Source organism: Takifugu flavidus, chromosome 9 (genome assembly GCF_003711565.1).
Source record: "Takifugu flavidus isolate HTHZ2018 chromosome 9, ASM371156v2, whole genome shotgun sequence".
In the NCBI taxonomy this organism is placed as follows: domain Eukaryota; kingdom Metazoa; phylum Chordata; class Actinopteri; order Tetraodontiformes; family Tetraodontidae; genus Takifugu; species Takifugu flavidus.
This window is the reverse complement of record NC_079528.1, coordinates 14,730,387-14,744,307: the sequence shown is the minus strand read 5'-3', so window position 1 is coordinate 14,744,307 and position 13,921 is coordinate 14,730,387. Positions and strand designations below refer to the sequence as shown.

General features: G+C 41.6%; 1 protein-coding gene across 3 annotated transcripts; it reads left to right on the top strand.

Annotated features, from left to right (window-relative positions):
* Positions 1–697: 697 nt before the first annotated feature.
* Positions 698–13,513, top strand: trappc11 (trafficking protein particle complex subunit 11). Of its 3 annotated transcripts, none has more exons than XM_057043909.1 (30): positions 698–832; positions 1,439–1,667; positions 1,798–1,967; positions 2,250–2,320; positions 2,515–2,629; positions 3,091–3,190; positions 3,277–3,350; positions 3,800–3,896; positions 4,562–4,695; positions 5,495–5,636; positions 5,772–5,859; positions 5,935–6,014; positions 6,759–6,837; positions 6,979–7,033; positions 7,448–7,593; positions 7,738–7,799; positions 7,977–8,109; positions 8,417–8,547; positions 8,922–9,044; positions 9,120–9,313; positions 9,397–9,545; positions 9,672–9,793; positions 10,644–10,763; positions 10,841–10,906; positions 11,045–11,201; positions 11,279–11,393; positions 11,468–11,559; positions 11,696–11,829; positions 13,003–13,170; positions 13,261–13,513. In XM_057043909.1, the coding sequence occupies exons 2-30, from the start codon at positions 1,464–1,466 to the stop codon at positions 13,303–13,305; spliced, it is 3,366 nt and encodes a 1,121-aa protein (XP_056899889.1). In that variant the 5' UTR covers positions 698–832; positions 1,439–1,463; the 3' UTR covers positions 13,306–13,513. The 3 variants fall into 3 exon arrangements, with proteins under 3 accessions (XP_056899889.1, XP_056899887.1, XP_056899888.1); XM_057043907.1 differs by lacking the exon at positions 698–832 and adding an exon at positions 849–990; XM_057043908.1 differs by lacking the exon at positions 698–832 and adding an exon at positions 856–1,192.
* Positions 13,514–13,921: the final 408 nt, after the last annotated feature.

Genomic DNA, 13,921 nt, shown 5'->3' with positions numbered 1-13,921 from the left:
CCACATAAATGCCACAATGGTAAAAGCGACCAGGGGAATGGAGGAAGCACAAAGATCCGATTATAAAATAATCTAATAATGACTCCAGTTCTTAGAGTTCAAATGTGATAACAGAGATATTAAATTAAAAAAATGGTCTTGTTTTCATGAAAGTTATGGTACTGTGGTACGGTACTGGTACTATGGTACGGTACTGTACACAACCACAGCGAGGGCGTGTGTGAACTCCCTTGGCAGATAGTGAGGCCTCGTGCTAACGCCCAACAGTTCAATGTCCTTACTGCAGTGCTGCTCCTTGACAGTGATGTGCCCAGAGTTACACCATCTATCGTTCACAAACATCTTGCTTCTGTCCGCCCACAGAAGAGTAAATCCGAATGGAACTTGAGATGAAAGTCCTGAAAGAAGATTTGATGTGCACACGAGTAACTGCCATCCATGCATCCCCCACCCACCCGCAGACTGATTCTGGAACTGACTGTATAGTAGTATAGACTATACTACTATACTGTATAGTATATAGTATAGTCAAGTCAGAGATGAAGAAACGGCAGACGCATCAGGACTGAGAGCCAAGGTCCCCAGCTAAGGTCAGCAGTTTTAAAGTGTACAAAGAGAAAGCCATAGGAGCAACAAGAAACAAGACATAATAGTATTAATTACAGAGATTCACAGTTAAAGAAACATTTAAGAGGAACAAGATACAGTACCTTTAATTTAGTCCTTTACACTCCATTCCAAACGGCGGCGGTAATGCACCTACAAGATGTTTGCCAACCGCCACAAGAAGAAGACGACGAAAACAGGAAGTGATACCCCAGCTTCAATAGAGGTAGCTAATTTCTTAGTTGTGAGCTATGTTTTGGTTGGTTTATCAACCCCAGCAAAATAGTTATATTTTTCTTTTTGGAAAATTTTGCTTATTTTAATTAGATTTCGTGGTTCATTAGCAGAAAAAATACCTAATACGATGCTAACGGAAAATAAAGGGTTTGTTTGCATTTGCAACCTCGCCCACTAGCATTGCGATCGGATAGATGTTTACACTGCTATGCTGAAACAATTTTACTGGGCTAAATAATCTAAATACACGTTCACTCAATTTAACAGTTATTTGATTTTAAAATGCTGCATTTTATGTACGCTTCTGTCGTTTGATGTATCAGTAGAACTACTCTTTATATCTTTCCAGGTAAGTTAATAACGCTAAATATATAGAGAGAGTATCTTGTCTCCTCTGGTCGTGACCCATGTTGTCACTGCTCTATTCATGCTTTCTAACAGCATGAGTTTGTTGTGATAAGACCACTAAATAATTTCCAACATGTGAAAATTTCATCCTAGCATAAACTGTATCTTGGCTTTAAATTTAGGTCCTTTTAAGCTTGAATTGTGTCAACCAAATAAACCATAATGTTATTTTTTTGTTGTTTTCTAGGTGGATCCATAATAGAAGACCGGTGATGGCAGGTTCCCAGTGGGAGCTTCCATCGGAGCTCTGTTGTCGGCCCATGGCCTTTGTTGCTTTGACTGGTTTGGATGTGGTATATAATGCTGTGCATCGTGCAATTTGGGATGCCTTCTGTGCCAACCGTCGAGCTGACAGAGTTCCCATCTCGTTCAAAGTCCTTCCAGGAGACCATGAATACCCTAAATGCCGCACCAAGGTTAGAATTTGAAGAACTTACAGGTTACTGTCCCAGTCCCCTAAGCTGCAGCACCAAAGGGGATGGCATTCGTTCCTTATTCTTAAGAAAATCATTGTAGATCTTTGATTTCATTTTTCTGACTTTTCAGCGGACATCTTATGAGTGGTACATTCCGAAAGGCATCCTGAAAACAAGCTGGATGAACAAGCATCTGAATCTTGTACCAGCTCTTGTAGTGCTCTTTTATGAACTTGATTGGGACGATGCACAGTGGAAAGAAAAACAGTCCGAATGTGCAACTAAAGTGGAGATTGTCAGGTAGATGACTATTTTATTTTTTAAAATCTGGGTAAAGTGATGCCACAGCAGGGCAACACCTACCCGTGTTCTCATTTTATGTTCTTTATATGCTGTGATAGAGTATCCTTTGACTTGCACTCTAAAGTAATAATTTTGCTTGCAAGCGTTAGAAAATTGACCGCGTCCCAACTGTTATTTCCAGACGCATAATCCCGAAGTAGTAGAACCTGAATTGTTGAACTGTACTGAAACGACTGGTTTTTCTGCGCTCAGTCCTTTTGTGGTTGCTTCCTTGTCCAGGACTAGTCTACAGGGCAGAAACACCAAGGTGGCTGTAGTTCTTATCCAAAAGAAAACGCCTTTACCTCCAGGTCAATCCTTTCTTGAAGTTATTTCTAAACATGTATCTTATTATCCCGACTTGAACTTAATTGCCTGCTAAAGTACCCTCAACTAAATAAAAGAAAATCTGAACATTGCCATTAAAAATGAAGGTAGCGTTGGCTAACAACAAGCTGTGACAATTACCCAACACTACGTCTTTAATAACGGTTTATTTCCACAGGGGAAGACCTGGTGGCATCAGAGCGTGCAGCAGCTCTTTGTAATGCCTGTGACCTGTCTGGGAAGAGCCTCTTTGTGCTGCCACACACTGACCACCTTGTGGGCTACATTATAAGGTGCTCACTTGAATAACAGTTCTACAGTCTTTAGTTTGATAAGGTTTTATTATACTAATATACTTGACATACTGTTCACTTTACTAGTACTCGGAAACTCAAAATTGGAAAATGTGAACTATTATAGTCAGCAATATCAGTGTGTTGGATTACTATGTGACAATTGTGGCCCTTCTAGGGGTGCACGCCACGTGCTCATAGAAAAGAGGTAGTTTGTGGTCATGTTAATTCTTTGACTCCCAGTTTCTTCAAGCATCATTGATAAAATGCTTTTAAATTGGTAAATGAGCATTTTTCTTCCTAACTAAATCATTTGGTATACATCATAAAGTAATACGTGCATGCATTTTTAATTAAAATTGAAATATTTAATGTCTGATGTTGAAAATATTGATGTTGAGTATTTGATATGATCTTTTGAACGTACACCTACCTCATTTTTTATTCTTTTTTCTGTTTAGACTTGAAAATGCTTTCTATGAACATGCACAGACTTATTATTACACTGAGATCCGTCGTGTTAAATCCCATAAAGAATTCCTCAACAAAACGACCCATCAGGTAGGTGTCACTGCACAGGCACAACACCCCATCATACACACACACACAGACACACACACTCATTCTGATTCTTTGTCTCTTCCCAGCTACTGTTTGTTAGACACCAGTTCAAAATCGCTTTCTTCAGTGAACTGAAACAGGACACACAGAATGCTCTCAAGTAAGTCAAAACCTCATTAATGGACTGAAGTCTTTACTATAAGTAGTCATACTTTACAGATTCTTTAAAAAAAAATGCTTTCATCCCAGACTCGATCAATGTTACATAAAGGATGTGATGGCCGCCTCATTTAAAGACCCTGACCTCTACCAGCACGTTTAATCAAGTAGTTGTAGGAGATGTCAGGTGCATCTGGTAGTTGGGAGAAAGTTAACATAATGATAAGCAGCAAGCGGAAAACTTTTAACAGCATTGCTCGTGGTTCTTGCATCTCTAAGAACTGTTAATAAGATGTGCAGAAAGCGGAGCTACTGTTGCCATTTTGAGACAGACAGGTTGTTCCCAGTAGTACAGGTAATGTGTACTACTGGTGTTAGGGTTGTACTACTATAGCTAACCCTAGCTCTACAGTATTTTCTTGAAGAAATGCACTTTTTTTTTACTTGTAGGTACTACAGAACTGCATACAGTCTTATTCATGAGCTGAGAGCTCATGAGACCAACATGTTGGAGATCAAAACATTGGCTGGCTTCATCAACTATAAGGTAGACATTTTTCTGTACATGAGGGTAAAAACAAAGGGCTAATATCCCCTGGGATCATTGGCGTGTTTCAGCTTGACATACTTACATTAATATACCGTACTATTCACGCTGTAGTCTGCTGTTCTATCCAAATGTTTTTGTCACTTTTATTACCTCCACCAAGGTTATATGACAGATGGCATTTGTTTGACTTTTAACAAAATAACTCAAAAATTTATGATGGGATTTGAATGGCATTTTCAGGAAATGTTGGGTTTGGGCCAAGGTAGAGCTCATTAAAGGTGGGTGATGTTTTGAGTTTCGGAGGGAATTTGGTCTCTTTCAGTCTATAATCTGCTGTCTCACTCAGCAATACTTTCTCTGAGGCTATCCCTCAAACAAACATCTGGCTACAATTGCTGAAATTCATGGAACTTATTCCATTAGTTCCCTGCTCACCAAAGGTCTGCACTCTGAGTGCTTTATTTCTAGTTGGCCCTAAAATTGTCTCTTCTTTCTGCAAGTAACTAGACTGTTTTTATAGGACTAGTTTCTAATTATTTTTCAAAATGCTTTGACTACAAGATTGAATTCACCCATTTAACTCATTTGTGTATGAGTCTTCAGGCCCCCTCACCAGAAATTACTGAAGACCACCTCTTCTATCTCCAACATTTTCTCTCTAGATCTGCAGACTTTGTTTTCAGCACAACACCCCTCTGGATGCCATAGCCCAGTTCAGGAAGCATGTTGACCTCTGCAAGAAGAAAATTGGGAGTCCAGAACTGGCCTTTGAACATGCTGCATGGATGTCAAAACAGTGAGAATCAAATTGCATGTTAAAAACACAAGAGGGCTCTTTGGGACGTATGCAACTACACATTCAGTTAGTTATATACTGTATATACACATTCACTCAGTTTGGCTCTGAGTGTTCAGCGTTAATTACTTCATTTTAGTCAGAAAATAAACGGAGCGAAAGCTATCAAACGCCTTATATACCCTTTAATGTGTTCAGAGAGAATATTTATTACTATTTCAGTGAGGTAAAATGTCAGTTCTATGCCACTGAAAATGTAGGAGATTAACTGACAGAAGAAAACAGTTCTGTGAGCAGTTTTACAGCAGGTATTGTAACCCTGAACATAACTTTACTTAATTTCACAAAAAGTACAACATTTGAAATTTTGCATTTTTGGTACGGGATTCATTACAGCTGCTCAGGTTGCTACTGGAGTCCTCTTTCACTCCACCTCGGTGACAGATTGGTCGGTCTGCGACCTTTACCTTTGGCTTCCCCATGAAGGCAGTCGTCTTCTTGGAGGAGTGTTTGGGGTCATTATCATGTTGAAAAATGCCACGCAGGGCAGTTTGTGAAGGAAGGGGATCATGCTCTGATTCAGAATGTCACAGTTCATGCTAGGATGGAAATGTTCATGTTTCCCTTCATGAATCACAGTTGCCCAGTGCTGCAGCACTCGTGCACAGACCACAAAGCTACCTCCACCATACTTGACTGTAGACAGTTGTTTTGGTGCCAGGATTTTCACAGTAGTGGACATGTAAAGCAATTATTTTATGTTCTCCTACTAGCTTTATGCTTCACTGGTTCCCAACAGATTCCAGTCATTTGGAGAGCTCTTTGATGAAGCCATAAAGTTGGGTTTAACAGCAATCCAGACCCAGAATCCAGGTTTCTACTACCAGCAAGCTGCCTGCTACAGTCAGGAGCGGAAACAGCTGGCTCAGCAGCTTTGTCAGGTGAGCCCAGTTTACCTGTCCCAATCGTTAAACTACTCACATTATCAAAAGGCATCCATATAAAGAGGAATACTGTCTTACTTCCTTATCACCAGACATCCATTAAACCTTGATCTGATGTGTTTTTTGTTCCAGGCTGGGAAAAGCTCTTCAGAACCATTAGACATTCAGCCTGGAGGCCTGGATTTCTATGGCCAGAGACACTGGAGACAAGGACACCAGAGTACGTTCATGTGTCCAATCACAAAACATTCCTGTTTTTGGATAAAATAAAGATATGACTTGTTACTGGTTGCAGGTATCGACCCTCCAGATGCAGAGAAGGAGAAGATGGGGATTCTAGCTTTGCAAATTAAAGAGAGAGATGCTCCCCATTCTGTAAGGACATCCACACTGAACAAACATGTTTGTCTGCTGGGATATAATCAGGGTTTCTCCTCAATTGTGATCTGCCGGGCCAACGAGTGCCCCTGCCAGGCCAAAAAATACCAAGAGGCCAAAAATGAGCGGCATATCCATTAATTTACAAGGCAATAATCATTGAAGAGCCTTTGTTCTCAGCCTGCTTCGTTACCTAAAAGGGATATCCTCGATCTGATCAGTGACGGGAAACCAAAGCCAATCACACGATCGATCGGACTCGGGTGGAAACGATTTGGTTCAAGCATCAAGAATGTAGTGTTCTGATGTCCAAACATCCATGTTGTAAACACTACACATTTGCAAAAAGTGGAGAGTGGCTACATCAATCAATCTTTATTTATACAGCGTCTGTTACAATCAAAATTGTTTCTAGGCGCTTTGCAGAATCCCAGGGCCTGACCCCCAACAAGCAACAGTGGACAACTTTATGAATTTTCACTGGACTCTTCTCTCATGGGGTGTTTTGGTGCTCACCACCGGGCCTGGTAAAAAAGTCTAGGGGATTCTAACGTATTGTTTATCAGAACAAATCCCTGATATTCACAGAAAATCAGTAACGTCAGTTCTGAATCATGCACACCCCACCAACACATCAAACGTCTGCAGCCTGTGGCAACAAGTTGAAAGTGTTCAACTGCTTTATTTTAACATGGAAAATAAAATCTGTATGAATCTGTTTCTCTCTGTCTCCCCATTCAGGAGCTGATTATAGCATTGCTTAGTAACGCTGTCGCTCAGTTCAAGAAGTACAAGTGTCCTCGAATGAAGAGCCACCTCAGTGAGTGTTTGTTTTGGGGGATTTCCAGGGGCCCTTAAATGGGGGATCCTGTCAGGATAGGAACATTTGAAGGCCTTTGTTTATGAGTGACATGTCACATCGATCACAACGAGCACATCGGTCTCTCAACATTATTTGCAGTGGTGCAGATGGGGGAAGAGTACTACCACGCTAAAGACTACAGCAAAGCCATCAAGTAAGTCAAAATGCAGAACTTGGTCACTGTTAATGTGACGTACATTCATAGGTTACACGTAAAGGTAGTAGGAACAGGTTACATACCATATTAGCTAGCTTTAGGGTCAAAGTCAAGGGGCTTTGGAAGATCAAAGGTCAATGTCCCTCCATACTCCAGAGCAATAAATACAGATTGAGCTCTTCCTTCACACATTGTTGAACCTTTTGGGTTATTTTGCCAAAAGTGAAACCAGCGCCAGCGGTCTCTTAGCTTTGGCGGAGGGTGTAAGGATTTATCATTCTGAAGATAGTCCATAATGCTATCTGTTATTATTAAACATAAACCCTACACCCTAAGGATGATTATTTCATGAATTTTAGAAGAGTATTTTCAGATCATTGTGTATTATGAGTGTCTCTGGTTTTGGAACAGACTGTTGGACTATGTGATGTGTGACTATCGCTCGGAGCGCTGGTGGGGCCTTCTGACAGCGATACTCACCACAGCACTGCGATGCGCTTACTTGATGGCCAGTATCAAAGACTATATTATCTACTGTATGGAGCTGCTGGGCAGAGGTAAGGAGCTATACTGAAGCGCTCTTTATTCACGGGGAAAGAAATTTCCTTTTTTTTTTTTTTACTTAATGTGACTTTTGCTTCCATATATTTCTGACATCCTAATATGAGTGTGGAATATAAGCATCTTCCATCTGTACTCAGCCTCAAACTTGAAGGAGGAACAAAAGTCAAGGATTGAAAAGAATCTCCTTAAAGTCTTAATGGTGAGATCAAAGAGCTTATGTCTATATCCATAGGCTAATATGCAAACTACCCTTAGGATCATTATAACAAACTATTACAGCACTGTTTCATTCCAAATGTTTCTATTTATGTGTTTATTGAATAGTGTGAAATAATTAATTTTATCTGAAGCTAAAACCTGACATTTGTGTTCGTAGAATGAGGTCCCTGATGCTGAGCCGGAGTGTGATTCATCCTCCCTCACAACAGCCCGCTGTCTGTGGGGTGACAGGATGGCTTTAACTGCATCCACTGAGTTGACCATAGAAGTCCAAGACTACATTCCTTTCAGTATGTAAAACCGAGTAACATCATGATGTGAACAGCTGAGCACAATAACGTGTCCCAGTTGTCTGGGTTCACCGTGTACCCAAAGAGATGGACTGGAGTCAAGAATAGAAATTGCTTTTAGTGAAGAGGAAATTTCTGTGTTCTTACCACCTAAATTTGTAGGGGACTTGAGCACCGCCACTTTTGAATGTTTTAAATGTTATGTCAGTTTCCACACTTTTATAGTTGGTAAATTCCAAGTTTTAATCGTTTGAATCCAAATTGTGTGTTTGCTCCTACCTCAATATGCATGCACCTCTGATTGCAGTTCAGTGTAGAGCAAAGTTCCTGGCCCCCAGTTTTCATGTGGACCAGGCGGTCACATTGCTGGTCTTCCTTCGAGCAGATTGTCCTCATCCAGTCTCATTTAACAAGTTGTCTGTCTACCTCAGCAACCAGGTACCTGCAAGCATTCTTTAAACTAGCACATTCACTTCAGTAAATATGGGTAGTTCCCAAAACTACTGCTGTGATTGTTCCCTCTGTGGATTTTCAGTGTTGCTGGACAGTTATTAAATCTAAATTTTCACATTTTTAGCCACTGCAGCAACCCCCTCAGCAGAGGGTGCAGCAGCTTTTAGCTATTTTGGCAGTAATTCAGTCAGTATATCTCCTGACATTTTTCAGGAGCTCCCAGCCTTTTCCCAATAATTAAGCACTACTCTCCTTCACACGAGGAGGCATTATCTTTTTGCCAGGCAATTGTAATCTGAGCTGTTTGTGCAAAACCTTTTTTCAGTATTGATAACTTGTGTATGTGTGTGCGTGTGTAGGAGTACAACCAGTGGTGTGTGGTGTCTTCAGGGGAGGAGAGTATGAGGCTTTGGCCGGGGAAATCCAAAAGCTTCAGCTTCAGTTTTGTGGCAAAAACAGAAGATGTTGGCAAGAAGATAGAGGTGAGGAACTGTGTGTGTCTGCACACAAGAAAAGGATTCTTAGTTACAATGTGTTTGTTGTGAATTTGCCAATAGGTGACAGGAATCGAGGTGATGCTGGGCCCGGAGTGTGGCCGCTGTGTCTTTTTGACCTGGAGAGGGGCTGGGGGAGACGTGGCCTCTGCTCATGAAGCCCTGCAGGCCAGCCGGTCCTGTCAGGGACGGGATCGCAGCAACGAGGCACCTAAAGAGGTGGACTGGGATAGCCTGGCCATGCAGCCCTGCACCATGTAATCATCTGTTAAGGATCAAAAGTTCATTCGTAGTGGAAGCAAGGTCAAATGTAATGTTTGATTTGTTACTGCCTGCTTAGGATAATGCCAAGAGTCCCAAAGATTTCTGTGCAGCTGAGCCATGACCCCCCTGCGCTCATCAGTGAAATGTACCACATCGGCATCACTGTGCACTCCCAGGAGAACGCTGTGGCCAAGGATGTCAAACTGACAGCCGGCCTAAAACCAGGTAGACGGAGCCCACGGGCGTTCTCGTTGTTTTGGCTCATTTACAGATTTTTCATTGATTTTATTCTTTCTTTAGCACAAAAATGTTCCATGCTATTTGAGATTCTGGATTATTTTGTCTATCCAGGCCAGGATGCTAATCTAAGCCAGAGCACACATGTAACCTTGGATGGTTTGAGCGTTTGCGATGACGCTGCACCGGCCCTGCTCCCAGATGTACCTCTAGGGGACCTGAAACCAGGACAAAAGGTACGTTTTCCACTGTGTTCCTGTCAGCTACAAACCAGGCTGCTGAGTCGAGTACAAAGTGTTTAAAGGAAGTACCAAATAAAAACAGGGAAGAAGTATCCCTTTAATGTACCGGTACATTAGATTTACATTGGCTAATTAGCTACGTTGAGGGGGTTTATATTTCCGGTAATTGGAATGTTTGGCTAAGTAGTAATGTGAAACTGTCTAACCTATACAAGGGATCCTGCCATACGAGGACATCTCAGTAAATTGGAATATCAATCAAAATGTTCCCTTCAGGAAGTCATAGTCATATATGACAGATTAATTACACACAAACATAGATTTCAAGTTTAATTCTTTGAATTTTGATTAATATGGCTTAGAGCTAAGATAAAAATTATATCTATAATCTTATTATCTACGTATAAAACCCATTTTATTCATAAGAACCTTTCATGAAACTCAAGGACACTGTAAAGATGAATAAAATCTCCAGGATAAAATCAGCATAAAGTAAAAGGAAATCAAAAACAGTGCAGCAGTTCAACAGGGGAGCCTTGAGCTTCTGCAGGATGGAGGTATGATGGGATGATGAGTTCTTGTTCTGACCCATTTGAGCCCGAATAAGGACGGAGGCAGTGTGGACGGAGAGAGAGGGGCAGGAGGTGAAAGCGAGCAGCCACGCTGATGTGGGACTGGACTGATGCTGCGAGGACAGTCTGAATAGGCTCCAAATGGGCACCTTACGAAAGCTTCACTCTCCCAAATGTTTTGGATGCAAAATAAAAAGATCAGTGATGCTTATAGAGAGAGGGAGTCCAGGCTTTTCATAATCAACCTGGTAATCAAGTCTTTTTGTCTGTAGTTGGAGAAAAGTGTGTATGTGAAGTGTACGACAACTGGACTGAGGGTCTTCCTGTTCCATGTGGCATACACCATTAATACTGAAGTAGGAGAACAACAGCTCCTCTGCAAATGTCACAAGGTAAATAAGTTGTTTTCCCAAGAACACAAGTTCTTAATTTTTTTTTTTTAATAAACTCTAGCTGTGTTGTTTTTCAGGATGAGACCGTGACTATGGAGACCATGTTTCCCTTTGAGGTGTCTTTGAAGTTCATGTCCACAAAGGTCTGCAGCTGTTATTTTAACATTTTACAAAGCAGATTTTGAAATCTTTAAGGTCTTTTTCTCTCTTCTGTAAATGTGAATACATTGAGGACTCTTGGACATATTCTAACACCCGTTGTTAATGTCACTGATGTTCAGTTTGAGCCCCTGGAGCAGGTTGTGGTGGACATCCCATTTTTACTAATGGCAGACATTCAGTCATCGTCTCCCTGGCCCCTGCTGCTGGCCTCGTCTTCCCTTCAGATGCTTACTATCAGCAGCAACACACCACAAGCTCCATCCCAACTGCAGGGAGGTACAAGGTTTTCAAAAAGGCTTTTAACATTTCAAATCTTTGATTTGAACGCTGTAAAAGTCGTGGTGTGTGTTCAGTGGTTCTCCAGACAGGCGAGTGTGCCACGGAGTGTTTCTGTCTCAGATGCCCCCCACTGAAGAGCAGCAGTAGTAAGACTATAGCTGCAGGGCAATACTTGCTGTCGTGGAGGAGGTGTGTATTCACAGACAAACACACACAATGATGAGTAAGCATGACCTCTTAATGTGCCTCATGGTGTGGAGCAGGAAGTCATCAACGGAGGACAGTCCACTCACCCAGACTGCAATCCCTCTTCCTCTTGTCAGCCTGGACTCTATTCCTCTATACATCTATGCTGGTCAGCCAGTCCTTTTTTTGTACTTTTAAAAATGAGGGTTTTGATTGAATTAACATACACAGGCTAGCAACCATTCAGCTATAGCCTACCACGCACACCAGTACGATCAAACACGAATGTTGTGGATTTCTCGCAGATCTGCCATCATTTGGGCGGGTCCGAGAGTCTCTTTCTGTCCGTTACCACATCCAGAACAGAACAGCTTTGGTGCAGGAGGTGGAGATGGCTGTAGAACCCTCTGATGCCTTCATGTTCTCCGGACTCAAACAGGTAACCCTGCTGTCAGCGTTGGCAGAGCAACTACGTGAGATCAGCAACATTTGTCTGTATGTAGGTGACATTTGTAAAGACGAGTGTTTGTTGAGCACCTATGGCATCAACCCTGTGGGTTAGCGCTTGAATCATCAGCATCAAGGTGAGGACAGCAGGAAAACCTGGCTCCATTGCAGGATTTAGCTGTGAAGCAACAGAAATATATCACATACACTACAGGTCCAAAGTTTGGACACACTTTCTCAATCAGTGCGTTTTCTGGACTTACTCACCCTCATTTCTTAAAGTAATGATGCCACCCCTTTATCTTCACTTAGCTGATTGGTTCTTTATATGAATTCTAACAGTTGTCCAACAGGGCTGTCGGCTGTGTAACAACCTGACTCCTTCACAACACTACTGATGGTCCCAACCCCATTAATCAGGCAAGAGATCCTACTAGTAACCCTGACAAGGTCCACCTGTGGAGTGAAAACCATTCCAGGTGACCACCTCATGAGTGGTCTCATGAGGACCACCTCACCTCTTTGAGAGAACACCCAGGGTTTGCAAAAAAAGCAAACGTGGCTACTTTGAAGAAACTAGAATATAAGAGGTGTTTTCAGTTATTTCACATTTTTTGTTAAGTACCAAATTCCACATTTTTTCCACATCATTTATAGTTTTGATGTCTTCAGTGAGAATCTACAGTGTAGTCATGAAAATGAAGAAAATGCCTTGAATGAGGTGTGTCCAAACTTCTGCCTGTACTGTTGATATATGCAAAAACATAATTCTAAAGATTTTGACTGTCTGCTTTACTTGAATAAGGAGCCAAATGTATCCCTTTTGACAAGAAAATCCAAACAGTTTGAGGGTGGAGACAGTGCTCCCCCCAAAATCTGAGCCATCTTCCTGCATTCCTGAGCAAAGCTCAGAAACATGAACAGTCGCACTCATAGTTAAATCTAAAGAATAACCAGCGGATTTTTTGAGCACAAGGATTTCTTCAAACTAAAAGACTGAGAACATTCACCAAAATGAACAACAGCAGTTGTGACTGGAGTATAGATGTTGAATTATGTATTATACTCGGGTCAAAATAATTGGCTTTAAAATGGAAATGTATTTTCTACTGTATATGTTCTTTAATGTGGTGGTTGATATCTGCGTGCGCATGTGTGTGTGTAGGTGCGTCTGCGAATCCTTCCAGGCTCGGAGCAGCAGATGCTGTATAACTACTACCCACTGATGGCTGGTTACCAAACACTCCCACAGCTCAACATCAGCTTGCCTCGTTGCCCCTCGAGTAACACACACACACTAAGACGATTCCTGCCCCAACGTATCTTTGTCAAGGTAACTTCCACAGTAATGACATGTGGGCCAGTGAATGAGCAGAGAAAGACTTCCAAAGGTTCTAAAGCTTCTTGTTTTCTTTCTCATCAGCCTCAGGGTCGACAGTTGGACGCTCCATCCATTGCTGCAGCTTAACACAAGCTATTTAATGTAACTATGACAACGCAAAGGTGTCCATTTTAGCACCCTCCCAATATTTCAGCAAGATGAACACATGTGAGTGTCATGTCGTTTATGCTGAGTAAATGTGAAGGACTCTTGAGGTTTGTCATTCAAAACTGTTGGTGATGTCAAATTCATGATGGAAATGAAGTTTGAATTAAACGGGAGTAATGGATCACTATTCACGTCCTGGTTTTTTCCTGTCATATTAAAAATATTATTAAAATAATATTGAAAATGTATCACATAATTAGATGACGGTATACTATACAAAATGTGTACATAAGTATTCAAATTTCCTACTTTGTTGATGCACCATTGGCAGCAGTAACAGCCTCCATTCTGGGCCATGTAGGTTCTTTCAGTCTCCATCAGTTTGTAATGGAGATCCAATTATTTTCGGATCTCTCCAGAGAAGTTCCAGTCTGGGATCTGGCTGCTCTTCTCAAGGACTTTTTCAGAGTTGTCCCAAAGAACCTGCTGGTATCTTTGCTGTGTGCTTTAGGTCATTGTTCCTATGAAAGGTAAATCCTTGGTCCGGTCTGAGGTCTGGGAAATTGTTACATTGGGGTTGTAATAGCTCAGTCTG